At 42.3% G+C, this 26,380-nt stretch overlaps 2 protein-coding genes and 1 long non-coding RNA gene across 5 annotated transcripts in view; 1 reads left to right on the forward strand and 2 right to left on the reverse strand.

Annotated features, from left to right (window-relative positions):
• Positions 1 to 9,059: 9,059 nt before the first annotated feature.
• SOWAHC (sosondowah ankyrin repeat domain family member C) lies at positions 9,060 to 13,334 on the reverse strand. The gene has a single exon (XM_023618446.2). The coding sequence runs from the start codon at positions 13,182 to 13,184 to the stop codon at positions 11,658 to 11,660; it is 1,527 nt and encodes a 508-aa protein (XP_023474214.1). The 5' UTR covers positions 13,185 to 13,334; the 3' UTR covers positions 9,060 to 11,657.
• A 179-nt stretch (positions 13,335 to 13,513) lies between these two features.
• Positions 13,514 to 26,380, forward strand: part of SEPTIN10 (septin 10) — a 63,579-nt gene continuing 50,712 nt past the window's right edge. For 2 of the 3 annotated variants that reach the window (XM_023618443.2, XM_023618441.2), the window contains exon 1: positions 13,561 to 13,860. In XM_023618443.2, the coding sequence (XP_023474211.1) occupies positions 13,834 to 13,860 (27 nt within the window). In that variant the 5' untranslated portion in view covers positions 13,561 to 13,833. Of the gene's footprint in view, positions 13,861 to 26,380 lie in introns of all 3 variants that reach the window. The other variant, XM_023618445.2, reaches the window with a different exon arrangement.
• LOC138917636 (uncharacterized) overlaps positions 20,933 to 26,380 on the reverse strand; it is a 61,483-nt gene continuing 56,035 nt past the window's right edge. The window contains exon 3 of the long non-coding RNA XR_011425895.1: positions 20,933 to 22,129. This is a non-coding gene — a long non-coding RNA (uncharacterized lncRNA). The remainder of the gene's footprint in view (positions 22,130 to 26,380) is intronic.

Raw genomic sequence — 26,380 nt, forward strand, 5'->3', positions numbered from 1 at the left:
CTACTGGGGCTGGCCTGGTGGCGCAGTGGTTAAGTTCCCATGTTCCACTTTGGTGGCCCAGGGTTTGCTGGTTCGGATCCCAGGTGCGGACACAGCACCGCTTGGCAAGCCATGCTGCGGTAGGTGTCCCACATATAAAGTAGAGGAGAATGGTCACAGATGTTAGCTCAGGGCCAGTCTTCCTCAGCAAAAAGAGGAGGACTGGCAGCAGATGTTAGCTCAGGGCTGATCTTCCTCAAAAAAAAAATCTACCGTTTAAAAGTAGATTAAATGTACTACCTGAGAGCCAGCACTGATAGCCGAATGGTTAAAGTTTGGGGCTCTTCCCACTTCGGGGGCCTGGGTTTGGTTCCCAAGCGCAGAACCACACCACTCGTCTGTTAGTAGCTATGCTGTGGTGGTAGCTCACATAGAAAAATAGAATGACTTACAACTAGGATATACATTCAAGCACCAGGGCTTTGGGGAGGAAAATAAAAAGAGGAAGACTGGCAACAGATGTTAGCTCAGGGCGAATCCTTACCTGCAAAACAACAAAAAAATGTACTACCTGAGATGTGCTGCTTTGAAAAGACAGCATGTAATCAAATTGGTGACATGCCTTGAAACAAAATGTGGATAGACTGAAAAAGACCTAAACCAAGCAGACAGCTTTGGGGAAAAAGGATGAGTTTAGCAGAACAATGCATCCACCTAGAAAGTGTGAGGCTACAAATGAGGGAGGCTTACACTAGTAGACTGAATGTGACCATATCAGGAACAACAGGGGAGACCTGCCGTAATGGTTAGTGATCAGTCACTTGTAACAGAAACCAAGAGAAGGGGGTTTACTGCAGGGCCCTAGGTGTCTGGAACATCTTTGCAAGCATCAGAGAGGCAGGCTATAGGCTGAGCTTTTGGGACCGTCCCAGAACACCACCACGGAAGAGGGCCACTGGAGCTGCCCCCTCTGTTACTATTTGGAAGATGGAGAAGCAGGAAGTCACTGCCCTCGCTGTATCAAAGTTAAACACACGCACACCCTGCTGCCCAGAAATACCAACGTCTGTCCACGAAAAGCCTTTCAGTAGAGTGGGCATAGCACTGCTATTAACAGTGGCCCAAATGAAACAGCTCAACTGACCGTCAACAGTACAAGAGATAAATCACATTATAGCCACACAGCTGTATAGCAATGAGAATAAACATCTGTAAGCAACAATATAGATGAATCTTACGAAGATTGTTGAGCAAAAAAAGGAGAAAGTACTACATGATTCGTTTTATATAAAGTACAAAAACAGCCAAAATTAGTCTATGGACTCAGAAGTCAGGACAGTGGCACCTTTGTGAGGTGGGTGGTGACTGGAAGGGGCATGAGAGGGATTTCCAGGGTGAAGGCAAGGTTTTGTGTCTTATTCTGGGTGCTGGTTACACAGCTGTGTTCAGTTTATGAAAAGCCATTGTTATATGCAAAGAATGTGTGTGCTTTCTGTATGTATTTTATATACTCCCATAAAAATTTTTTTTTCAAATCACTCCCTCAACTATGGATGTAGGCCCACATTGCCCCACCCCAGTCCACACCAGCCAATCAGAAGCCTGCACACTGTTCTAGACATCCACAAGGCTAAGGAGCAAACCAGGGCCCCAGTCCCAGGAAAGACCTCCATCGCCAGCTCGTCTGCTGGAATAACAGAGGCAGAACAGCTGCACCTCACTTTGACCTTCCTAATCTGCAAGGCAGCCGTTTGGTGTAAGCCAGTCTAAACCAAACTTCTCAGATTTGAGAGTCTGAGAGGCAGAGCTGTGAGTCTGAGAAGTGGGCCAGTTTCCACAGTGAGGCACTGACAGGCGGTAGGAGGGAAGTTGTGTCACCAGTCTGCACATCAGCCTCACTTTCCCCTAGCTGATGTTCCTGACTGTGCCTCCTTAGCTTAATTCTGCCCACTCTGTTGACAGCTGAAAGCCAGCCTTCTCAGGACATTCCTACTTTATCCTCCAGATTTTATTCTGAATGAGTTCAGACAAACAGCAAAACAAGGAAGAACGGAAAAGCCATGACACAGAAGATCAGACTGTGCCTATCTTTGTTCTTTTTTGTGTGCAGTATTTCAAATACACAGAAAAATACAATAAACAAATGTACACCATCACCCAGCTTTATTGTAAACATCCTGCTATGTTTCATTTTGATTTTTTTTAAAGAAACAAAACACCACAGATATAGTTAAGCTTCTCCACTTCATTTTCCTTTCCCCCAGAGGTAATGACCATATTAAATTTGGTGTATATCACTCCTATGCTTTTTTATACTATTACTACATATGGTTGTATCCTCAAATGAAAGAGAATATTGTTTTATTTTCAAACATTAAATAAAGTGTATCATACTCTACATTTCAGTCTGTAATTTGCTGTTTTTTCACTTAGCACTATGATTTTGAATTTAATCCATCTTGGTATACATGGTTTTGTTTTATTTAATTTTAGCTGCTCTGTGATATGTCATTGTACTATAGTACAATTTATTTATCTGTTGTCCTTATGCTGGAAATTTGGGTTGTTCCCTTTTTTGTTTTATTAGAAACAAGCCTGTAACAAGCATGCTTGAGCCTGTGCCTGAGGTCTCTAGGCCTGGACCTTGTTAAAACACAAATTCTGATTCAGCGGGTCTCAGGAGGAGCCTGAGACTCTGGATTTCTAATGAGCTCTGAAGTGATGCTGACGTTATTGGTCCGAAGTCCACCTTTCGAGCAGGAAATGTATGGAGAAGTGGAGTTGCTGGGTTAAAGGATATACATATCTTTAACTTCATTACATTTTCCAATGTAATGAAAATTCATTTCTATTTTCCGCTCCATAGTGGTTCTAATTTACACAGATTCTGCACACGCGAGTTCCCTTTGCTCCATATTTTCACCAACACTTAGCATTGTAAGAATTTACAATTGTTTAGATTATTTTACAGTTTCTCTCCATACCTGAATGTGGTATGTTATGTTAAACAGATTTTCTGATTTTGAGCCAACCTTCCATTGCTGGGGGGAGTACTTTACCAGAATTTGCCGAATTTGATATACTATTATTAAGGAATTTTAAATCTAAGTTAATAAGTGAGATCAGTCTATAATTTCCTTTTCTTGTACTCAATCAGTCTGATTTTGATACCAAGATTACATTAAACTCATAGAGTGTTTCTTTTTATATTCTCTGAGACAGTATGTGATAGGAAGTATTTCTTCGTGGTGTGTTTTGTTTGTTTTAAGAGAGTACAGTGTTGGGGAGAAAGAATGACTTCTAAATAACAATTCAATTTCTTAAATGGTTATTTGGTTTTTAAAGACTTTCTATTTAAGTCTTTTTTTTCCAAAACACTATCTATTTAATATTAGTTTTCAAGTTGTTAGTATACAGTTGCTGTACTGTTTTAGCATAATTTTTTACCACCATCATTGTTTACTATTTTTTTTTTGCAGTTTGATTTGAGTGATTAACCTAATTATTTTCAGTTTTTAAAATGAATTTCATTAAGGATATAAATTTGGCTCAAATAGCACTTTAAATGCATCATGCAAATCTTCATATATAAAGAGTAATTTGAGTGTAATTCGCTTCTCGACACAGTATGTTGTCCCTTCAGATGTGAATTTTTTTAACTCATTAGAATTTTAGGAGCACAATTTTAGGGTTCCAAAGAACTTATTAAAAAACAAAAACTATTATTGTTGATCTAATTTAATTGCACTGTGGTAAGTGAATTGGTTTGTATGATATTGATTCTTTAAAATTTGTTGAGACTTCCTTTGTGACCTGTAAATGGTTAATGTTTGTAAAATTTTCTATGAATAGTGGAAAAGATATATTTTAACAATTTGTTAAGTACAGGGTTCATTTATAAATATACTGATTAAGTAGCTTACTTAGTTATTCAGATATTCCACATCCATTCCAATATTTGGAATGCACGATCTATCAGTTCCTGAAAGGCATTTTAAAGCTTCTGTTCTGATTTATCAATTTCTTTTTGAAATCTGCATACTTTTAATTTTCTCCAGGGGAGCTCTGGGTGTATAATCATGATCTTTGAAAAGGAAATAGCCTGATTTGGTGAGAGAAGACGGAAAAGGAACTTTGATAGTGAATCTCTTTAATTCTACATGTCATTTGTTTAGTACTTTGTAGTATTTTAAAACATTTTCATATCATTTAAATCTTAAAACAACTATGTGTGATGGGCTGTACAGGATATATCATCTCTAGGATATAGACGAACTATTGAAACTCAAGATACGTAGCCTGCCTAAGTGTAAATGGCACAAAAATGACAGATCAATTTTCCAGTGATAAGAAATAATGGTCATTTTCAACGAGAAAATAAAGGATCTATGTTTTGCATGAGTCAATTTTATCTAAGTAAATACTTTTAAATACTCTAATGAGGACTGATTGGGGGTGAGATCAACAGGAATTGATGAAAACTCTGAATTACAAGATGTTACAAGTGCAATCCATTTCTATTTAGTAAACTCAAACTAGGCTGACAAATTTCTGCTTCAACATAGGTCCCAGTGTTAAAGAATGCTGAGCCTGACCTGCAGCTGGGCTTCTGGGGCATGATCATAAGCATCTATATTATATAATTTTCTAGTTAAAATGATCTCAAAGTTTATCCTGCCTGCCTTTCCACTCAGTTCAGGAATTCTCTCTTCAATATCCCGCAGTGATGGTAGCATTACCCTGGAACAAAAGGCACATGGCAGTGGTTTAAGGTCTTTACCGGGCAACGTGTCCCTTAAATATTCCTTTATTCTGTTCATTTGCTTACCAAAATCTCTCCTCATAATTAGTTAAGAGGTTAAGTTCGATGTAGCCCAAATCTGAATAAATGGATTTTCTCTGTATAACCAAGAGACAGTGAGAGATGTATGGAAGGACCCAAGGAGAGAGAATCTGCAGCAATCAGCATAAGAAACACAAACGTCTGGACTGCATGGTACTCATTATCCTCCCATGAGGGAAGGAAAAGAAGAGCAGAGACCTCAAATAACATTCCCCATACAGCTACAGATGGCTTCCAATGGGAACCTCAGGGAACAGTCTGAGAGAGAGAAATAATGCTTATGGAATGGGCAAGGTGGGTTGAAAGCATATATCATGGTCTATAATGTTGGCTGGAATAATAAAGGTAATTGATTCTGTGAATAATTCTGGACTGACTGGCAGTGGATGCACTGAGACGAAGCCGGAACCTAGGTGGAGCTCCCAGGGAACCCAAACTGTAACAAGTCCTCTTCTCCCCTCGGAAGCCTTACAGATACCATGTGCTTAAGATGAGAATCTAAACACTAGCTTTGTTTCCCTTCTTCAATATCTGCATTCAACCTACTAAAAAGTGAATAAATTATTTTAAACCCAGGAGAGAAGCCAGCCTGAGTTAAAGTAGTATAGAATAATCCAAAAATATCCAAAAGTATAGAAGGAACAACGGTCTGGAGTTACGCTGCAGAATGTAAATGGGGAGAGATGAGTAGTTCTTTTCACCCTGTCTGCTTCAACACTGTCATTTGTTTAAACCCATGAGCATACATTAGATTTTTTATACAAAAATAGTTAATAAATTAAAGCAAGGCACTTTTATTCATTTGAAGTACATGTGTAGTTAACTGGGTATCAAAGTTGTAGCAAGCGACTCTTTTAAGAGCAATTTGCAAACAATAAGCAAATATTCTTAAAGATTCTGTTCTTAAAAACATTCAAATATCACCCTTTGATAAAGCAAAGGTAAGCTTCTGTCTATTCCAAAATGAGTTACCAAAAGTCAGATTTAGTGGGTTACAAATTTAGAAATTTATGGTAAGGAAAATGGATGCTGTGTTGGTGGTTTTCTTCCAGGTCGACCTTTAATCTCATGATTCTGTGGAAGTGGACCCACCCCTTCCATTACTGCCTAAGTGCTCAGACAAGGCAGAGAGAGGGAAAGTGAGCCTAAAAAGAGAAACAGAGCCACACCCTATACATTTTAGCAACTCTACTATTCTGACCTATGGAAATGTTCTTTCTCAACCCAAAGAAATTTTATCCTGGGTGAGAAGGAAAAAAACAAACACCTTAAAACTGGCTCTAATCTTATTCCCATGCAGTAATGTTAGGGTGTTAAAGTCAATATCTGTCTCGATCATAGTGCTTGTTTGTGGTTTTTGTTGGGTCTCTTATACAAGAACCATGAATTTTCTACAGCATTTCCACATCAATAGTGGCTTGTAAGCTTCTGGCCCGTTGCCTGCATCTCACATTCCTGGAGAAATGGCGTAGGCTGGTGATCACCACGAGCCCTAGAGCGGTGCTGCCAGAATTCAAGGCCAGGCCCTTCCACCACCTAGCTTTGTGAACCTGGGCAGCCAACCGGTTTCTGCACCTCAATTCCCCATCAATAAAATGGAGATTCTAGAATTGAATGGGGCAGGGAGTTCGGAGAACTAAACAGCTTCCTTTTCATAAGTGCTTAGAACCTAGCCTGGCATACACAGTAAGCTTTCTGGAAGTATTAGCTGTTCTCATACGACCAAAGAAAACTTTTGGCCCAGTTTAGAATCTCCGTAGTGCAGACTCAGCATCAGCAATGGCATTGAACTGCTACCTACAACCAAATAATTGCCTCTGAATGCAAACTTGTTACGGATTGAATGTTTGTGTCCCACCAAAATTCATATGTTGAAACCTAACCCCCAGCGTGATGGTATTAGGGGGTGACGCCTTTGGGAGGTGATTAGGTCATGAGGAAGAAGCTCTCATGAATGGGATTAGTGCCTTTAGAAAAGAGATCCGAGAGCTCCCTTGCTGCTTCCGCCATGTGAGGACACAGCGAATAGAGACTGTCTATGAACCAGGAAGCAGGCTCTCACCAGACACTGAATCTGCCGGTATCTTGATCTTGGATTTCCCAGCCTCTATAACTGTGAGAAATAAATTTCTGCTGTTTATAAGCCACTCGGTCTATGGTATTCTGCTATAGCAGCCCAAATGGACCAAGACAAAACTAGAAGGTCACATTATCAATATCAGAAACTTCTGGACAAATCCCAAGGATGCTCAATTACATTTCTAGACCATTAAACTCAAAGTTTCTTAGAGACATAGAAGAGTATTCTAACAGGCATTTCCAAGCTCTTTGATGGGAAAAGCATAAAGCTGGGTTTAAAAAGAACTTATGTGATGCTACTTCACTGGTTAACTTACTTGATTCTAAGTCAGGCCAGTTTTGGCTAAACCTTTGGTCAGAATGGATATGGCCCAGAGCAATGTTTCACAAGACAAAATGAGTCACAAGGGTGCTTTAAAATGATCTATTCTAACTTTTCGGGTGCTCATGTAACCTCTGACCAATTATTCCCAGAGGCTGAGTGTTCTACCTTATGAGACAGTCCATGGCATGTTTAAAATGACTATGAAAAAGTTCTCTGAGCTAAACTAAACCTCTTCCTGTTCTTTTACTCTTTGAGGTTTCACAGAACAAGTAGTCATTTGTATACATGATGATACTTAGAATATTTAAAGCCAGTTAGAGTGGATTCTACTAGAGATTATGTACTTGAGTCGACTCCTAAGGCAAAACTTTCTTATGATCAAATTTACTCTCGAAAATCTCTTAAATTGCTCGCAAAGTAAAATCTTAATAAAGCCGAGTTTACCTCCAGGATTGGAACAGATTGTTCTTTTGGCTGGACAGCAGAGGAAGTAGCTGACTGGCAGTTAGGAGCCATGTTGAACGAAAAATACCTTCATTCACTTGGCATGAATGTATATTGTTGAAATTATCCATATGATGCAGCATTACAAAATATTTCGTTAGCGTTTCCCATTAAAACAACAAAAGACACTTATTGAGTACCTTCAACATGCCAGGCATTGTGTAAGAGTAGGGGCCCTTGTTAAACATACCTCACCAATAAACATGGAAAACTAGGCAATTAACTGAGTGGGGAAGCCACTTCCTGAGATGAAACTGACATTTATAGAGAAGATAAAGGAGAAAAAGGTATGGTAACAGGAAAGCAATGTTCTTCAGAGGATAAAATCAGATGCAACCAACTTTACTGCTCTATCTGGAAAAACAAGTTCACAAAGCGTCATCTTCTAGCTCTCTAATATTAAGTATTTCATGAAAATTTGAGTCATCATTGAAGGAACAATGGTTTGCAGCAAATTCCCAGAGTATTTACGTTCAGGATTAATTTACAAGAAAAAACACCATTTATTTAGCAAAATAAAAAAATAATTTTTCACTGGGAAAAACTGCAAAGTTATCTTTAAGTGGGCTGCTCAATGAATCCTTTTAAGATGCACACTTCTAAGGAAAGATGTCATCCTGAAACAGAAACTAGACTTATCTAGTCCTTCAGTTGCACTGAAAATTTATAAATATAAATTTATTTATAAGTTGTTACAAGTCAACAGCAGCAAGGAAAAACCCTAGCAGCAATTATAACAGGATCTTCCCAAGAGAGAGCAATGGCGGACAATTACAAGGATTCCCACATCCCTCTGCCATCTGAAGAGGTGAATTTTGTTAAAAGATCAAAGGCAGCTTTGATGAGGAAATGAATTCATTAATGTCCAATGCTTGGCGGATATTGAAGAAAATGGAAGAAGGCATTCCCATGCCTTTCTTAAGATCCGGTCTGGGTAGGGAAGGTTTACGGTAGATGGCGTGTGCATGGACCAGAGGGTTGTTTTTTTAAAGGTGTGGTGGAGGTACTACCTTCCCAAGTTGATTCCTCCATCACTGGTGCCAAACCATAGCACTTTTGCCAAAATTTGGCAATACGAAGTGCAGAAAAGATGTTGTGGAAAGCAATGAATCTTAAGACCTAACTAACTGCCATTTACTTTGTGACACTGAATAGCCATCAACCTTCACTTCCTTACCTGTAAATTAGGGATATATGGCCAGTAACTTTGAGGGATAGGAAAGGGATCAAATAAACTGAAACTTCAAAAAGCATTGTGTGAACTATAAAACACTATACAGGTAAAAAAGTATAAAGGACTACAGAGGTTTAGACGATTCAGAGAAAAAATCTAGTGTGAACCTTTTATTTTGATAAAACAAAATTTACTATAAATTTTACATTTGAAACTCCCAAACTTTCACTTACTTATTTTTAGAAATAAGACACAAGGCATCTTGGACTCCAAAATACCATTTTATACACCATAAAAGTGAAGACAATTGTGACAAACATTCACTAGTTTCAAGCGTACCTGTAAGAAACGCATGGACATACCTGGGTTTTCTAATCAGCTTCCCATCAACAAACATCTAAGTAACTGACATTTATATTCCCATTAACGGTAGGCACAATGCCACAAATATCAAATTACACAAATCATTTGCTTTTTATAATCTCAATTTGGAAACTGAAAATAAGAGGAATGTAGAGTTAAGTAGCTGAAAATGCTACGTTTACTTCACACGAGCACATCACGACAACGAATGCCAGAAGTAGTTCCCCTCAGGAATGATTTTTGAAAATTTAAAGTATACTTTATCCAAAAAGTTAAACTGTTTAGTGTGAAAGGCAAATTGAATGAAGTATTGACTCAATCTCTAAAGATCTAGCAAATTATAGATTTTGCGCAGTTACCAACACACACCGTTGAGAATACCGACTGTCCAAGAGAACACATGGATGGTTCTGAAGTGTCTACTCTATAGTTCACTTCAGCTTTACATGTCAATGGAACATAAGATTCCTCGATGGGAGGTTATTCTGCACTGGATACAGGTCACATGTATGATTCAGAACAAACGACTGTTCTTCACCTTTGAGGAACCTATTGTTAATTTATACAAAGTTAGATTTTTTTCACCCACATGTATGGATAAAAGTGCTTCTGAAATGTACGTGGTCCATTTCCATTATCCTAAAACAAAAGTGAAGGCACACAAATGGATAATAGTTTATATACTGTATGTGCTTTTCATCAGTCTTCAAACAAATTCAGATGCTATCTAGAGAGGTGTGACCAACTCGTTACAAATTTCTACGACTTGAGAAATTAAAGATCTAAGAACTCTCTGAACAGTGCAGTCCTGTGCAATTCACATATTGGTTCACTCGCTCTGCAAGCTGGTGAGTCACTCCTTAATCTCTACAGGTTGCAGGTACTTACGTTTCAGCAATTATAAGACCAAAAAGACTACGGGAGACGGACTTGTCGGGGTGAGTCTCCCACAAAAGTTGCTTTGCATCTTGTTACAAATCGATTTAATATGCTTGAATTAAGTTTTACAATCACCATAAAGACATTTACTCTGACAGAGTTGAAAGAAATTAACTAAAAACCACACAAGTCTCTAATTTTAATGAGAAGTATTTTTCATTTATATACAAAGGAATGTAATAGCCAGCAGCATTGAAATATAGAAATAGTTCCATCTCTTCTCTTTTCCCTTTTATAAAGTGCTATTCTTAACAGAGTAGATTTACTATTCAGCTTGTCAGTAACTTCACTGTACGTCTCTAAGAGATTCAAGGAAACGCTGGAAAATTGAAACGATTTTGTATTTTAAACATTTGCAAAACACTACTACAAAGCATAGAGACCATGAATGGATCGTATTAGTAAAATAAAAAGCGTACCTTGAGAATCATTGAGTTGATTTAATAATTACTTCACAGAAGCATACACTAACATTTATGCCAATTTTTGCTGTCTAAACCAGAAACAGTTTCTGCAGGCAATTCAACTCTAAGCACCATCAAATAGGGTCATGTCAAATAATTCCAATGGTTATATGATCCCCAGAACAAAAACTCTGGCAAATTTAGACTTTTAGAATAGCAAAACCAGTGAGAATCAGAACCAGAGGCAATATTTTACTTAAAGTACCAGAGATTGTGAAAAATATTTTGTTTAAATAAAAATTGTGTAGTTAATAAAGTACCTCAACACTCAGTGCAGTGGGATGAAATATAGTTAAGAGGAAACCATACTGCGGACTAACTCAAAGGTGAATGTTGCTTATTTCTTTAGTTCAGTGATTAAAGCTGAAATTGCTTTAAAAAAAAATAGTTGAACACTACTTGCAATACAAATAGGATGCCAAGAGGATTTCCATTTTTATTCACATTATTCACTAACTAGTATTTTGTGTTTCAACTTTGACTCGACCTTCAGTAGTATCTTAAAAAGCAAATTCAATTACTGTAGTAAAAAAACAGGGCAGTATATAGTTTGTTCACACTCACAAATACTACCAGTTTCATTACAATTTGCATTTCTTGTTGCTCTTGGAAGAGTAAACACTTTTAAAAACACACATAGAAGTGCAATATTCCTTACTTCACATGGCATCCAGCAATGGTTAACTCAAAGGAACCCTCAGTCATCAGTTCTGCACCCCCAATGTAGATAGATTTCTGGTCCTTAGAAACAGGGACTCCAGGGCAGAGAGGTGGCATGGGGAAAAGAGGCCCAGGTCAAGGTTTGATGAAGCACTTGGAAATCCCCTTCACCCAGAATACTGGGGGGGAATTCCTATCACCTATTCCAGCCCCCAAGAAAGGATGGAGAATTTATCCTAAGTCTTTTCTGCCTCACTTCCTCACCTACATCTAATGTGGTATTCCTAAAGCCACATAAATCTTAGAATTTTCTAAAAGAAATTGTTTTTACCCAAATACATTGGATTTCGGTCTCAACTTGAATGAAGAGGAGTGGCCTTTAAGAGACCGATCCTCCTCTTCCTCCTCCCCCTCCTCCAGCGGCTGCTCCGGATCTCGGAAAGAGCACGGTGTGGTGTGGATGATCTGGGTTCGGAAACGGATTTTGTTGAGTCGGGGTTTTATCCGCCCAGTGGAGCTGCCTGAGGCTTTGCGACCTTGCTCCTTTGCTTTGCCTCCAGCCCATCCCTCAGCCAAGTGGTGATGGTGGTGATGATCCCCTCCATCCTCCAGGACGTGGGAGAGTTTGTAGGTGATGAGATGTGAGGGGAGCACCTTGGAAAGCCTCCAGCGCCCACCCCCGCTGCCGGCCGCGCTCTCCCCGTCCTCCTCGTCCAGGGCTCCCACCAGGTTCTTGATCTCCTCCGCGATGCTCGGACTCAGGTACTGAGAGGCCTTTTTCCCACTGTAGTCCCTGATGTCCACGTCCGCGTCATAGGCCCCCACCAGCAACTTCACCACCTCCACGTGCCCGTGCATGGCTGCCAGGTGCAGGGCGGTGTAGCCTCCGCTTGTCCTGGCGTTGATATTCACTGGCAGCTGGTGTTTGTTGGCGAAGTTGACCAGCATGGCCAGGAGCTCCTGCCTGCCGTGCTTGGCGGCCCAGTGCAGGCAGGTGAAGCCTGTGATGAAGTCTCGCTTGGCCAGCAGGCCAGGCTCGCAGGTGAGCAAGCCTTCCAGGCCGTCCCACTTGCCGTCCGAGGCGGAGAGCATCCACGCGTGCTCCAGAGGGTCCAGCGTCACCGAGCCCCCGCCACTGCTCTCCTCCTCGGCCGACGACGAAGCGACGGACGCGCTGTCCGAGTCGCCCCCGCTTTTGCAGCGCCCTGCAGCAGAAGAGCCCCCGGGGCTGCTGCCCTCAGGACAGACGCTCCTCTTCAGCTGGGGGGAGCTGCCCATCACAAGGTCCCGGAGGTTCTGGCGGGTGGACCTCGGGGCGGCGATGCCCCCGGGCGGGCTGCCCCCGTCCGCCGCCTCCCCGTGGGGCGCGGGCTCCAGGTCCTCGCCGGGGCCAGAGGCTGGCCCACGGGGCGGGGGCTGCGCGTCGCGCCGCGAGTTCTTCCTCCGGGCCCCGCCGCTCCCGCTGTCGCCGACCGGGCTCGGCGGCCGGAGCGCGGCGGCCGCGAGCTCCCCATGCCCGTCGTGCGGCCCGCAGCCCGGCCCCGGGGGCGCTTCGGGAGGCGCCGCCTCCGGTGGCTCGGGCTCCGCGGGCGGCGGGCCCGGCGGGGGCGCGGCCGCTTCGCAGAACCTCCTCTTGAGGTGCACGTACTTGCAGCCGTCGGCGGGGTCAGCGCGCACCGTGGCCACGGCGTTGACCAGCTCCTTGAAGCGCGCGCGGGCGCGGGCGCGCTGCTCGGGCTCGCCGCCCAGGGCGCCCGCGAAGTGCTGCACCAGCTCGGCGTGCCGGACACGGCCCCCGCGCGCCGCCAGGAAGCGCAGCACGGCCTCGGGGCCCAGCTCCGCCGGCCCCGCCATCCGCGGCCGCGCTCTCGTGGGCGGCGGGCGGCTCAGCCCGACCCCATCGCGGCCCGCTCCACGGGGCCCGCTCCGACCGACCGGACGGCAGGCAGGGGCTCACGCTCCGCGCCACCGCGTCTGAGGCCGGGCACCGCCACTGCCCCGCTGAGCCGCGCCCCGGGGGTCCACGCCCCCGCCTGCCCCGCCCACTTCCGGTTCGCGCGCCGGCCGCAATCACAGCTCCCGCCCGCCGCCGGCGGACACGCCCCCTCCGGTCCCGCCCACTTCCGGTCCGCGCGCGGGCGGCGATCACTGCACCCCCGCCGCGGTGGGCTGGCTGGGGAGGAGTCGTCGCGCTGTTTCCTCTCGTCAGTTCTGAAACCTCCTCAGTCACGCCCCCGGCACTGACTTGTCCTCTCGGACGTCGAGGGGGGCGCCCCGACTTGGCGCGGCGGATGGCGCGCGCCCCTCCCGGCGGGTCCCCGCCCCCTGGCCTGCGCCCCGCGTCCCCGAGGCCGCTGGCCCGGCCCCGCCCCGTGGAGGCCAGCCCCGCCCGTTACCCCGCCGCCAGCCCCCTCCGAGAGCCCGGACCGGCCCCCTGGCTGCATCGGCCGCGGGGACCGCTGCTCGGGGCCTCCGCCGGCCGCGTCCGCTCCCGCCCGGGACCATGGCCGCCGAGGGGGCGCGGCACCTGGTGAGTCCCGCCGCCCCGCGTATTTTCTCAGCGCAGACTCCGGCCGCCCCCGGCTCGGCGGCGACGGGGCTCCCCGTTCGGCAGCGGCGGCCCGCCGGGGCGCCGGGCGGGAGCCGCCGCAGTCCCCGCAGTGCTTCCTGGCTCTGCCCAGGGGAGTCCGGAGCGCGGTTGCAGGGTTCCGCGTTTAACGGTCTGAGTGTCCGGGCGGGGACGCGTGCGGGCGGGGACGCGGCGGCGGCGCTCCCGGGCGCGGGCGGGCGCGCGGCGGACGAAGACGTGTGCGGGCGGGGACCCGGCGGGCGGGGACGCGTGCGGGCGGGGACGCGGCAGGCGGGGACGAGTGCGGGCGGGGACGAGTGCGGGCGGGGACGTGTGCGGGCGGGGACGAGTGCGGGCGGGGACGAGTGCGGGCGGGGACGCGGCAGGCGGGGACGAGTGCGGGCGGGGACGAGTGCGGGCGGGGACGTGTGCGGCCGGGACGAGGCAGGCGGGGACGAGTGCGGGCGGGGACGAGTGCGGGCGGGGACGCGGCGGGCGGGGACGAGTGCGGGCGGGGACGAGGCAGGCGGGGACGAGTGCGGGCGGGGACGTGTGCGGGCGGGGACGAGTGCGGGCGGGGACGCGGCGGGCGGGGACGAGTGCGGGCGGGGACGTGTGCAGGCGGGCACGCGGCGGGCGGGCACGGGGTGGCGGCGCGCCCAGACCCTCGCTCCCTGGCGGCTCAGCAGCCTGTCTGTCCCCCGGCTGTGCGATGGCCAGTCGTTCTCCGTGAGGATGGGAGCCTTGTTTTTGCCGTGGCACCCTTGTGGACCGAAAGAATACATGGCGGTCGTTTGCTCAGTGTTTGAGGCCTTTCGAGTCACTTTGATAAGTATCTCATTTGATAGTAAGCCAGTGGTTCTCAAAGTGTGGTCACGATTGTTTTCATGACAACACCAACCTGTTACTTGCCCTCTTCGCTCTCATTCTTAGGAGTGCACGTTGAGTTTCCCAGAGGCCACGTGCTGTGTAATGGCTTCACTGTTCTGAGGGCTCATGGAATATGTCCCTGTGTATACTTATCTTTTTAAAAGTTTGTTTTAATTTCCGATATTGTAAATATCAATGGTTGTAATCCGTGTTAATAAAAGCTCATTGGAGGCCTGAGAGCAAAAAATTTGAGAACTACTGGTCTAAGCGATCCCCTAAATTAGAAGTTGAGAACAGGAACAGAGTGGAGATGGTAGCAAGCGAAGCTGGGTGCTGGGCCCACGTTCAGCCGGCCTCTCTGATGGCCCCCGGACAAGGGCTGCTTCTCCCCGTGTCAGCCCGGGTCTCTTTCACTGTCACGTGTTTAGAGAACTCTCCGTTCTCTGTCTGGACTGCTTTGTTGCAGTTGCTGTGTTTGGGTGCCTGTGTGGGTGAGGAAAATCTGTTTTATAAACTCTTTGATTCAGAGTAGTCTTTAGAATTTAATTTGGGCTGAAAAGAGCACTTCATTTGTCTGATTTCTTGTCTGTTTCTCTTATTTTGCAATAATAAGGCTACCTTTATTTTCTAATTAGACTTTATTTTGAGATAATCGTAGATTCACATCCACTGGTGAGAAATAAGAGAGATTCCCTGTACTCTTTCCCCAGTTTTCTTTAGTAATAACATCTTGCAAAACCATGATACAGGACCATAACCAGGACATTGACATTGAAGCCTTGAAGACAGAGAACTTTCCTTCACTGCGAGGATGCCTCAGGTTGCCCTTTTGTAGCTGCACCCGATTCCCACCCACCCCACTTCCTCAACCCCTGACAACTGCCAGTCTGTTCATTTATATAATTTCCTCATTTCAAGACTGTTACATAATGAAATCACACAGTGTGTAACCTTTTGGGATTGGCTTCTTTTCACTCAGCAAAATTCTCTGGAGATTCATCCAGGTTGTTACGTGTAATTTGTTCGTTTTTTGGGTAGTATTCCATGGTATGGATGTACCATACTTTATTTAAAGGACATCTAGGTTGTTTCTGTTGTTGGGCTGTTAAGAAAAAAGCTGCTATAAACGTTAGCGTACAGTAACATAATATAACGTAACAATTCTCTGGGATAAATGCCCAGGAGTATAGTTGGTGGGTCATATGGCAGTTGCATGTTTAGTTTTATAAGAAACTGCTGAAATGTTTCCCAGAGTTTCTGCCCCATTGTCCATTACCATAAGCAATGTATATGAGAGATCAGTGTCTCCATATCCTCACCAGCATTTGGTGTTCCTATTTTTTATTTAGACATTCTGATAGGAATGTAGTGACATATTGTGGTTTTAATTTGCATTTCCCTAATGGCTAATGATGTTAAACATCTTTTCATGGGCTTATTTTCCATCTGCATATTCTCTTCAGTGAAATGTCTCTTCATTTTTTTTGCCCATTTCCTAATTGGATTTTTTTTCTCTTTTTTACTGTTTATTTTAGAGTTTCTTTTCTAGATAGTAGTCCTTTCTTGATAGGTGCTTTGCAAATGTTTTCTCTCAGTCTGTAGTTTTTTTCATCCTCTTAAAAGAGTCTTGCAGAGCAGAAATTTTTAATTTTGATAAAATCCATTTTATACTTTTTTCTCCTATGGATTGTACTGTTTGTATCAAGTCTACGATCTCTTTGCCTAACCCTAGATCCCAAAGGTTTTCTCTTAATTTTTTTCAGGAAGTTTTATAGTTTATGCTTTACGTTTAAATCCATGACCCATTGTGGGTTGGCTTTTGTATAAGATGTGAGACTTAGGTGAAGGGTCATCTTTTGGCTTATTGATGCTCCACCACCATTTCTTGAAAAGGCTATCTTCAAAATTGTTTTTGCACTTTTGCCAAAAAATCATTTGAGCATATTTGTGTGGATCTCTTTCTGGGTTCTTTATTAACACACAGTCTTGATTCCTGTAGTGTATAGTAAGCCTTGAAATAGACTAGACTGATTCTTTATTCTTATTTTTCAAGATTTTCTTCTTATTTTTCAAAATTTTTTTGGCTATTCTAGTTCCTCTGCCTTTCATTATAAATTTTAGAGTAGTCTTATCAATATCTGCAAAGAATTTTGCTGGGATTTTGATAGGAATTAGGTTAAATCTGTATATCAATTTAGGGAGAATTGATATCTCTACTATATTGAGTCTTCCAACCTAAGGACACGGTACTTCTCCCCATTTCTTTGTATTTTCTCTTAATTTCTTTCATCAGCATTATATAGTTTTCAGCATACAAGTCCTGTGTATGTTTTGTTAGGTTTCCACCTATTTCTTTTTTTTTTAGCAATGTAAATGGTATTTATTTTTAATTTCCTTGTCCACATGTTCATTGTTAACGTATAAAAATACAGTTAATTTTGTATGTTTATCTTGTATCCTTTGACCTTGCTGCATTCATTTATTCTAGGAGTTGGGATTCCTACTAGATTCTTTGGGATTTTCTACGTAGAAAATCACGTCATATACACATAGGGGCAGTTTTATTTCTTCTTTTCCAATCTGTATGCCTTTTCTTTCCTTCATTTCTTTCCTGCCTTATGGTGCTGGCTGGGACTTCTAGCATCATTGGAATAACAGTGGTGAGAGCAAGACATACTTGCTTTGTTTCTGATGAGGGGGAAGCCTTCAGTCTTTCATTGTAACTGTGGGGTTTTTTGTAGGTGTTCTTTATCAAGTTCATGAAAGATATTGGTCTGTAAGTTTTTGTACTGTCTTTGTTTGGTTTGGTATTAGGGTACTATTTTGTGAAATGAACTGGAAAGTGTTCCCTCTTCTGTTTTCTGAAATAGATTGTAGAGAATTGGTGTTAATTCTTTAAATCTTTGGTAGGATTCTTCTGTGAAACCATCTGGGCCTGGAGATTCCTTTTTTGGGAGTTTTAAAATTACAAATTTAATTTCCTTAATAGTTATCCAGCTATTCATATCATTGCATAGTGGGTGAGTTGTGGTAGAGTGTGGTTTTGTGATCCGTTCCTTCCAAGGTGTCAGATTCATGTGTATAGAATTGTTCATAGGAGTCCCTTAATATCCTTTTGATGTCTTCAGGGTCTGTCCCGATATTCCCTGTTTCATTCCTGATATTGATAATTTGTGTTTTCTGCCTTTCTTAATTTTGCTAGAAGTTTGTCGATTTCATTCATCTTTTCAAAGAAGCAGCTCTTAGTTTCATTGGTTTTCCTCTGTTGTTTTTCTATTTTCAGTGTAACTGATTTCTGATTCTTTTTGCTTGCTTTCTGTTTAATTTGCTCTTCTTTTCTAAGTTCTGGAGGGGAGACCTTAGATCATTGATTTGAGACTTTTCTTCCTTTCTGTTGTATGTACTTGGCAATGTGAATTTCCCTCTCAGCAGTGCGTTAGCTGTGTCCAGGAAATTTTAGTATTTTGTATTTTCATTTTTATTCTACCTTTATTTTTTAAAGACCTCTGTGTTAAATTTCACTTGATACTCTTAACAGATTTACAGACTTATTTTTTTAATAGAAGACGACATTAAGTCTCAGGGAGGTTTAGTATCTGCTCCAGGAGTCACAGCTGGTGGTGGTGAGATCTGCCTTGGCTCTGTTGTCTCTGCCACCATCTCCAGCATGTCCCTTATTAGTCTTTGCATGAGTTTTATGATTCCAGAGATCTTGACTGTATAGTTATTTATTGCTGACTGTGGTAGTGGATCTTGAAGTAATATTGACTGTCTTTTTCTGTCTCCTGAAACACACGCTCATAATTTTCTGCTTCAGACTGTCCTTCTAAAACCTTTAAATGATGTCTAAATCTTTTCAATTCCTATATGTATTTGTCATTTCCGGTTTCACCTGCAGTGCCTCTGAACTCTTTTTCTGTTATTTTTCAGTGAGGATAATTTGTGTATCTTAGAGGCTTCCCTCATTTGTTTTACTTTCTATCTTGAAGTGTGAGTCTTAATTCTTTCCTTTCATGTCCTGGAGTTAATTATTACCTCAGTGCCTTTGTGCATTCCCATTTCTCCATTTGGTGAGACATCCTTCTTTCCCACTGATCCAGATCCTATAATCATTATAGGATAATGAAAGACCAAGTTCCTGTCCCACCTCCTCTGGAGCTTCCCCAGAGAATCCTAAGCCTTGGCATTCTGTCATACTGCTCATTTGCCACTTAGTCATATGCTACCTTGTAATACCTCCTAGTTTATGCTTTGTATTGTTATTTAACTTTTACATCAATTAAATTTTAATGAGTCTTGCATTCTTCCCCCCTCAATTAAGTGATCTATCTTCAGGAAGAGCAACCTGTAATATTTTTTGTATCCTGCATAGCCATGATTTTATATCTTTGAGGACAAGTATTGATTATTTTTTATATGGAAAATATGTTCACGTTGAATGATTTTATACTTGTTGAATGTTAAATGCATAAATTATAAATTCTCACAGAGAACCTGTGTTACTACATAAATTGTTAGCCTACACTCCTGTTCTAATGAAGTTCCCCCTTCCACCAGGCTGCACACTCGGAGTGTCATCATACCTTTTAGGTAGGGATTCGCAGATTGCTTTTGATCCTAACATAGTCCCAGACTGTAACTACTTGTATTGATTTTTATTTATTTGTTTTGGTATGTGGGAGACAAGGAAGAAGAGTGCTTTTAAATTTTTGTATTTTAGTACAGAAAAGATTTCCTGTCTTCGAGAATGTGTATTGGCCCTTCATTTTTAACCATATGAAATCTGCTTTCCTCTTTTTATTATTTTAAGCATTCCCAATACAAAATGCTCAATTCGCAAAGCTTTTTCATTGAGAACTTTAAGTCTTATACTTCTGCTTATATCTGGGAGGAAGTTTGATTTAGATGATGCTTTATTATACAAATTTATTTAACATCTTGTAGAATTTGTATCGACTACTGACTGATTTGAAGATCACGAAAATAGAAATCACATTTCTCATAGTGTCAGTAACATAACCAAAGCATTAGAAACTCTCATTTTAAATACCTTTAAAACAAATGTCATGATTTAGTCGACTGGGATGTAGCACTTATACTTTGTTAGTATTAATTACTTTGAGTAAATATGCATATTTCACTCCAGTATTATTCTTGTCTTTGAAATTTTGTATTTGGCAGTTACACTTTTTTGAAGTTAACTACTTTCTCTGTATTTCTCAAAAAGTCCAGAGATTTTTCATTGAGGATTTAGCTGAAGCAGTTTAGATATACTAGAACTCGAGTTCATTACATTATATGAGTCATTCCAGAACATGTCATTTTAAAGGTGAATTTTTGTTTGCCAGTCTTAAATTTGTTCAGAATTATATTTTGGCAACCTCTTTTTCCTTGTCTGTTTGTTTTGGTTAATTTAAATAATGTCTCCAGATGTGCAGTTTTCTGTTTGGCTCCCTGCAAACCTTACTATCATAGACAAATGGGGATATCATTAGAGTTCTACCTAGTGAAAGAAGTCTTGGGTCCTGGGCTTGATGCAGCACTGCCGATTGCCTCTCTGAGTACCAGGATGCTTTTTCATCATGTGTTTGGGGCATCTATTTTGAGAAACATGGTTACTGTATTCTCTTAGGAACCATGAATTGACTATATTAGGAATTCTAGAACTTCCAGATTTCTTTCAGTTTGTTTTTTCAGACACTAGAAGTTTTTAAATTATGGGATAAATAAATTGTTGGAGCAAATTTTAAAAAGTGAACCAGGTATTGAGACTAAAAAAGGAGGTAAAGTCAAACAGAGCAGGTGAAAGATTTTTAAAATGCAGCCTTGGGGAGAAATGAAGCTGAGGAAAATGAACCCAGGCTGTAGAATTTCACTCGTACTTCTTTCTGTTACAGGGAAGATGCTTGGAGACTCAAGTAAGAGGAAGTGGTAGCTTGTGGAGTATGAACGTGGGAGAGCTAAGGGTATAGAGCCTCTGGCGGGGAAGAGGGATAAAGATGCACCCTCTCAACCATATTCCATTTAAGGCTGTCCCAAATATTTTTCCATGTAAAGAATCCTAAATACTCTCATACCTAGACCTGAGACAGCTGATAGATGTAAAAATAAGTATATGGCAGTTTGGTAGAGATTGCATAGTAATCATTTAGTTAACAAAGGATATGTTCCAGAAATGTTTATTAACGAAAGCAGAAATTATTTAAGAGGCATAGGGTCATTTTCTGGCATGTCAGACCTGAGTAACGTAATTGAAATATGAATTAAAAGGATGCCGTATGTTGAAGAAAAGAAAATATGCATAGAAAGGCATAAGAAGGGGTTAAGGTTAGGGGAAAGGAGAGACCATTTCTGTTTGAGATTTGGATGTGGGGAGGGACCAGGAGGCCGAGCTGGCCCTGCAGGTCCTTGCCATGCATGCTGTATTTCCCAGACCCTCCAAACTAGTTTCAGGCAGCCTAGTGTCACAAGACTAAGGAGCTTACCGAAGATAAGGAGGAGAACTGTGGGACATCCTCTCTGATCTCCTTTCCCCTCTCCTCTTAAGAACCAGATAGAGTTTATCCTCCTGTCTGTGTGGGCCGTGTTTATGGAGACAGTGAGGAGTCCTGTTGTTCCAGTTAGACAGCATGATCTGTATAGACAGGGGTCATAAGTAGTGAAGAATATTGATGGATACCATAAGTCTTTTGTCAGTGGTCTGTACTCCACTTTTTTCATGGACAGATATAAGTTGTACACGGTGATGTTTTTGCTTAGTTGAATGTGTACTCTTTAGCTGGAATGTTATTTTGAGCTATGAATTAAGCCAGAATTGCTTAAATGATTTTCAAAAAATAAAATAAAAAGATGTCTATTATAAAGGAGCTTTGTTTTAAAAGGAGTTGTTCACTAGGGTTGTCCTTTATGCGTAGATGAGAAATTGTCCACATTGACAAATTGGTAGCTAGTACCGTTCAGTCTTCAGGCCAGTGATTCAGGGCTTCAGAAACAAAAACGTTGAATTATCCCCCACCTCCAGTATGATCTTCAGCATTTTCCTGTTTATGTTGCTTGAAATCTACTTATTAAAAGGTCTTTTTTCCTCTTGGGAAAGTATAGCTAGCTCAGGGAAAGTCAGTCAGTGGGTCACTTTCCTAACACCTGGTGTGATCTTGGGAATCCAGAAAGTAGGCATTTATTAGGCGTGAGTGCAGGTGGGCACTTTTGATCTAGGACCAGACTGGGTGAGGAGACTGGGAGGGAGCAGGACAGCATCGGGAGGGCTACAGAGGGAAGGTGGGAAATACTAAATGCAAACGTTGCCTGTCTGAAGGTTTATCCAGAGTAGGATTGCTCAGCCTTCCTTTGATTATTGCCCCTGCAAGAGAAAAATTAAATTTATGTCAAATTTCATTAATTAAGAACATTTAATTAATCTTATTAAATTAATACAGTTTATTCATTAACTTTAAGTTCTCCCTAATGAGAGGAATTCACTACTAAAGAATAAGTTTTTTTCACATAGGGTTGAACTTTGTAGGGCTTCAAACCGTTCATTTTCTTTCGTCCCCGAAAAGCCAATTCCTACCATGTTCATGTGGCGGTGTAATATCCCTTTGAGAACGCATAATCTACAGTTAGTCTTTCTAGGAATGGGGCAACAAGTATGCTTTCTTCTTAGTCTGCTACTAGGTTTGAAAACTTAATCTAAGACTGTGAATAGTCTGTGCATTATGGGGTAAATAAGACATTCATGAAGCTGCTTGGGACCTTAACTCTGTCTATAATATTGTTTCTATGGAAACTGTATTCTAAATCTAAGAAGCTTACTAAAATGAACTTTTGGAAAATATAAGCCATTTGTAAGATTGTGATTTGTACTAGCTTTAACTTCTGTAAAGAGTGAAGACTTTTTGCAAAAGTTCCATATTGAGCTAAGTAGTAAAGGAAGAGATGGCCCTAGATGAGCAGAGAAGAACTGGCTGGATATGTTAGACAGAAAGAAGATTCATCATCTCAGACTGTACACTCAACCTGAAAATAACATGAGATGCCTTTTCAGTAGCATATACGAATCATGAAGAAAACAGCTTTAAAATTTTCTTCAATGTATATTTTTTAAAAAACTCAAGGGAACTTTAGCCATTTTCAACTTGTTTGGACCAATTCTACTTTTTTAGTCGTCTAGTAATTTCTAAAGATCTTTGCAAGCATTTATATGCCTTTGTCCTTTGCTGTTTGACTGTATCTGCTGGGGTAACTGAATGCTGCCAAATGCTAAAGGGCGTGCACCAGGGCAAGTACTTTACTTGTGTTTATCCTCCCATCTTCATGACTGAATTATCTCCATTTTTTTGGATGAGGGTTAACTTTCTCACATTTTGTTGAACAGACTGCCTCTTGTTGTGTTCATGCTGTCGTTGGCCCTCCTTGCCCCGGGCCCTCCTGCATGGCTTTGGCAGTTACTCAGTGCTCCAGCAGTCTGCATCTGTTACCACCATAAGCAATTAATTCTAACAGCCTTCTTAAGCCATATATTTATACTGATGTCATGTTAACTCTTCTCTCTTGTGATATGGGGCACTGAGGTAATTTCTAGGGGCTCTCTGTTTGGGGAGAAGATAGGCTGCTTGTCATATAGTAACAGAGATTCTGTTGTATAGAAAAGAATTATAGTTTATAGTTTCCACGTAACTCTAGGGGCGAAAGAACTGAATACTGAATTGTAATTTGAACGATTAGAGAAAATATTGTAATCTCATTTTGTGTTTGCATGTTTTGCTGTACATTTTGGTTTTTTTGCTGCTGACAGATAATCGTACATGCATTGTCTTAATCATTTAGTTTATCCTCAGATATTCTAAGTTTTTGTTAGCTACTGCTTTCCCATGTATTGATTACTTACTTTTAGTTAGAAAATTTTGTTGTATCTTTATGAATTAACTTTTTTATTGAGGTATAACTTATGTACAGTGAAATTTACCTGTTTTTAGTATGAAGTTCCATGAGTTTTGATGACTGCATACAGTTGTGTCCCTACAGCCACAGTTGAAGATACAGAACAGTTCCATCACCTCTCCAGATTCCTTTGTGCTTCCTTGTAGTCCTTCTCCTCTCTGACAGTCACGTTGTTGAAACGGGCTTGAAGACTGTCAGTTTTCTGCCCTGTTGTTTTGCCTTTCCCAGGACAAGGTATCTGGGAACTTATGAAGCCCTTGAGCTGGCTTCTCGAGCTAAGTGCAGTGCTTTTGACATTCACCCATGCTGCTGCCTATTCCCCTTCACTGCTGAGTAGCACTCTGTTGTGTGGATGTGCCACAGTTGAGGTTGGTCACTATTTCTCCAGTTGAAGAACATTTGAGCTGTTTCCAGTTTTACACAGGTTTTTATGTGAATATAAGTTTTCATTTCACTTGGGTTGCTGTCTAGGAGTAGGAGTGCTGAGTGGTATGGTGTGTGTTTAACTTAAGAAACTGCCAAACTGTTTTCCAAAATGTGTGTACCAGTTTGCATTCCCACCAATAATGACTGAGAGTTCCTGTTGCTCTGCATCCTTGCCAGTATTGTCATTTTTAAAAAAAGTCATTCCCATAGGCATGTAGTGATATCTGGTGATTTAATGTGCATTTACCTAGTGACTAAAAATGTTGAACATCTTGTCATATGCTTATTTGCCATCCTTATGTCTTTGGTGAAGTGTCTGTTCAAATCTTTTCCCACTTTTTAAATTGAATTATTGTCTATTATTGAGTTGTACAGGTTTTAAAAATATACGTGTATGTTTCTTATATAAGTTCTTTATGAGATAAATAATTTACAGATGTTTTATCCAAGGATGTGTCTTGTTTTTTTTATTCTCTTAACAGTGTGTTTTGAAGAGCAGAAAGTTTTTAGTTTGTTAGGTTCAGTTTATCATTTTTTCTCTTGTAGATCATGCTTTTGGTGTTGTGGCTAAGAAACCTTTGCCTAACCTAGGGCCACAAAGATTTTATACATTTTCTTCTAGAAGTTTTAGGTCTATGATCCATTTTTAGTTAATTTTTATATGTAGTTCAAGGTATGAATTGAGGTTTGTTTTTTTTTGCATATAGAAGTCCAGTTGTTCCAGCACCATTTTTTAAAAAGACCATCCTTTCTCCATTGGATTACATTTGCCCCTTGTTGAAAATCTACCCCCGACTGTCATCTTGACTGCTTTGGATCACATCACTCTCTTTCCTTCATAGCATGTACCACACTTGGCTGTCCTCTTCACTATAATGTAAGCTCCTTGAAAGGAGGAATCTTTGTATGGGACAAAGGATGGAAGGGGCATCCAGGCAAAGGGAATGGCAGTTGCAAAGGGCCTGTGGTGGGTTGGAGCTTTGGCATGTCTGAAATTTGCCAGAAGGGGTCATCATGAACAAGACAAATCTGAAGAGGTGGATGGTGGTCAAATCCTGACCATCCTTAGTGAGGCTGTAGGAATCAGAAGAGAGTATGGCCTGGGACAAAAGGATCACCTCTCAGAGAGAACAGGGCATCACTGTAGCATGGTAGTCCATCTTTGCCAATGTGGATAAAAGAGGAATAATCACATTTTTCACTTATTTATTACCTGGGTCTTGGTCCACAGCTCTCTAGAAAGTTTTGCCCGCTACTTTTGTGTTAAGATGGATCAGGCCTTCCCTATGTATTTGTGATTTTAGTCAGAATATAGTAATATTTGACTAATTTCACATTTGACTGAACTTTTCCCAGAGGGGATCTCTGGGAGCTTTGTTTTGAAGCCTACTGTCATTAATGGACACTTGGAGCACAGGGCCTGGAGGTTTCATAGTTGACCACTTTACTCCTCATCGCCACTTCCAGACCTTTCTCCTCCTCTCCTTCCTAAATATTCCCGGTTTTGACTGTCACTCAGCTATCATAGCATATACTCACCCCCTCTTTGTTGCAGTCATTTCTGAAACCCCACCTCCCCCATGTTTGATGGTGTAGCTGCCAGCTCCCTGTCGTTCCATGACAGTAGACCTGTCGTCATTCTGGATGACTTCAGTATCCACAGAGATGCTCCTTGCAGTGCCCTGCCTTTCCGTTTTTGACCTGCCCTGTCCTTTGGTATCGTGTTCTCTATGCTACTTTAGCCTCTCCTTGTAGTTAACACTTTGGTCCTCTCGTCATGCCAGTAACTGCAGCCCCTAGTCATCTCAGTTCAAGCATTCCGTTCTGACCACCCCTGCTGCCTTCCCTGTTTACTCCCTCAGGTACTCCAGGTCCCACAATTCTTTGGCCTAATCTGTTGATCCTGCCACCTTTCCCTTTCCCTCATGTCTTCCATGCATGTCCTCTTTTCTCTTTTTGCCCAGCTTTCTGTCCGTGCTTGTGACATTTATAATCATTTCCGTGCATGTTTCAGTTCCCTCTCTGCTTCATCATTCTTCCCTGGTGAAACCCCACACCCCCTTCAATTAAACTGTCCCCTGACTCTGCTCTTGTGCTCTCACAGCTGAGTATGACAGAGGAAAATCATGCTTAGTGGTCTCACTTTAACGTCATGACCACTAACCTCCAGAGGCCTTGCTGCTTGCTAAAAATTGTACTGCATTTTCCTCGTTCATTCACCCTCTCATTCTTCTAGATCAAGGGT

The sequence above is a fragment of the Equus caballus genome, chromosome 15, assembly GCF_041296265.1.
Source record: "Equus caballus isolate H_3958 breed thoroughbred chromosome 15, TB-T2T, whole genome shotgun sequence".
In the NCBI taxonomy this organism is placed as follows: Eukaryota; Metazoa; Chordata; class Mammalia; order Perissodactyla; family Equidae; genus Equus; species Equus caballus.

Excerpts from the sequence above, each read along its gene's own strand:
- SOWAHC (XM_023618446.2), bottom strand. The coding sequence starts at position 13,184 with ATGGCGGGGCCGGCGGAGCTGGGCCCCGAGGCCGTGCTGCGCTTCCTG.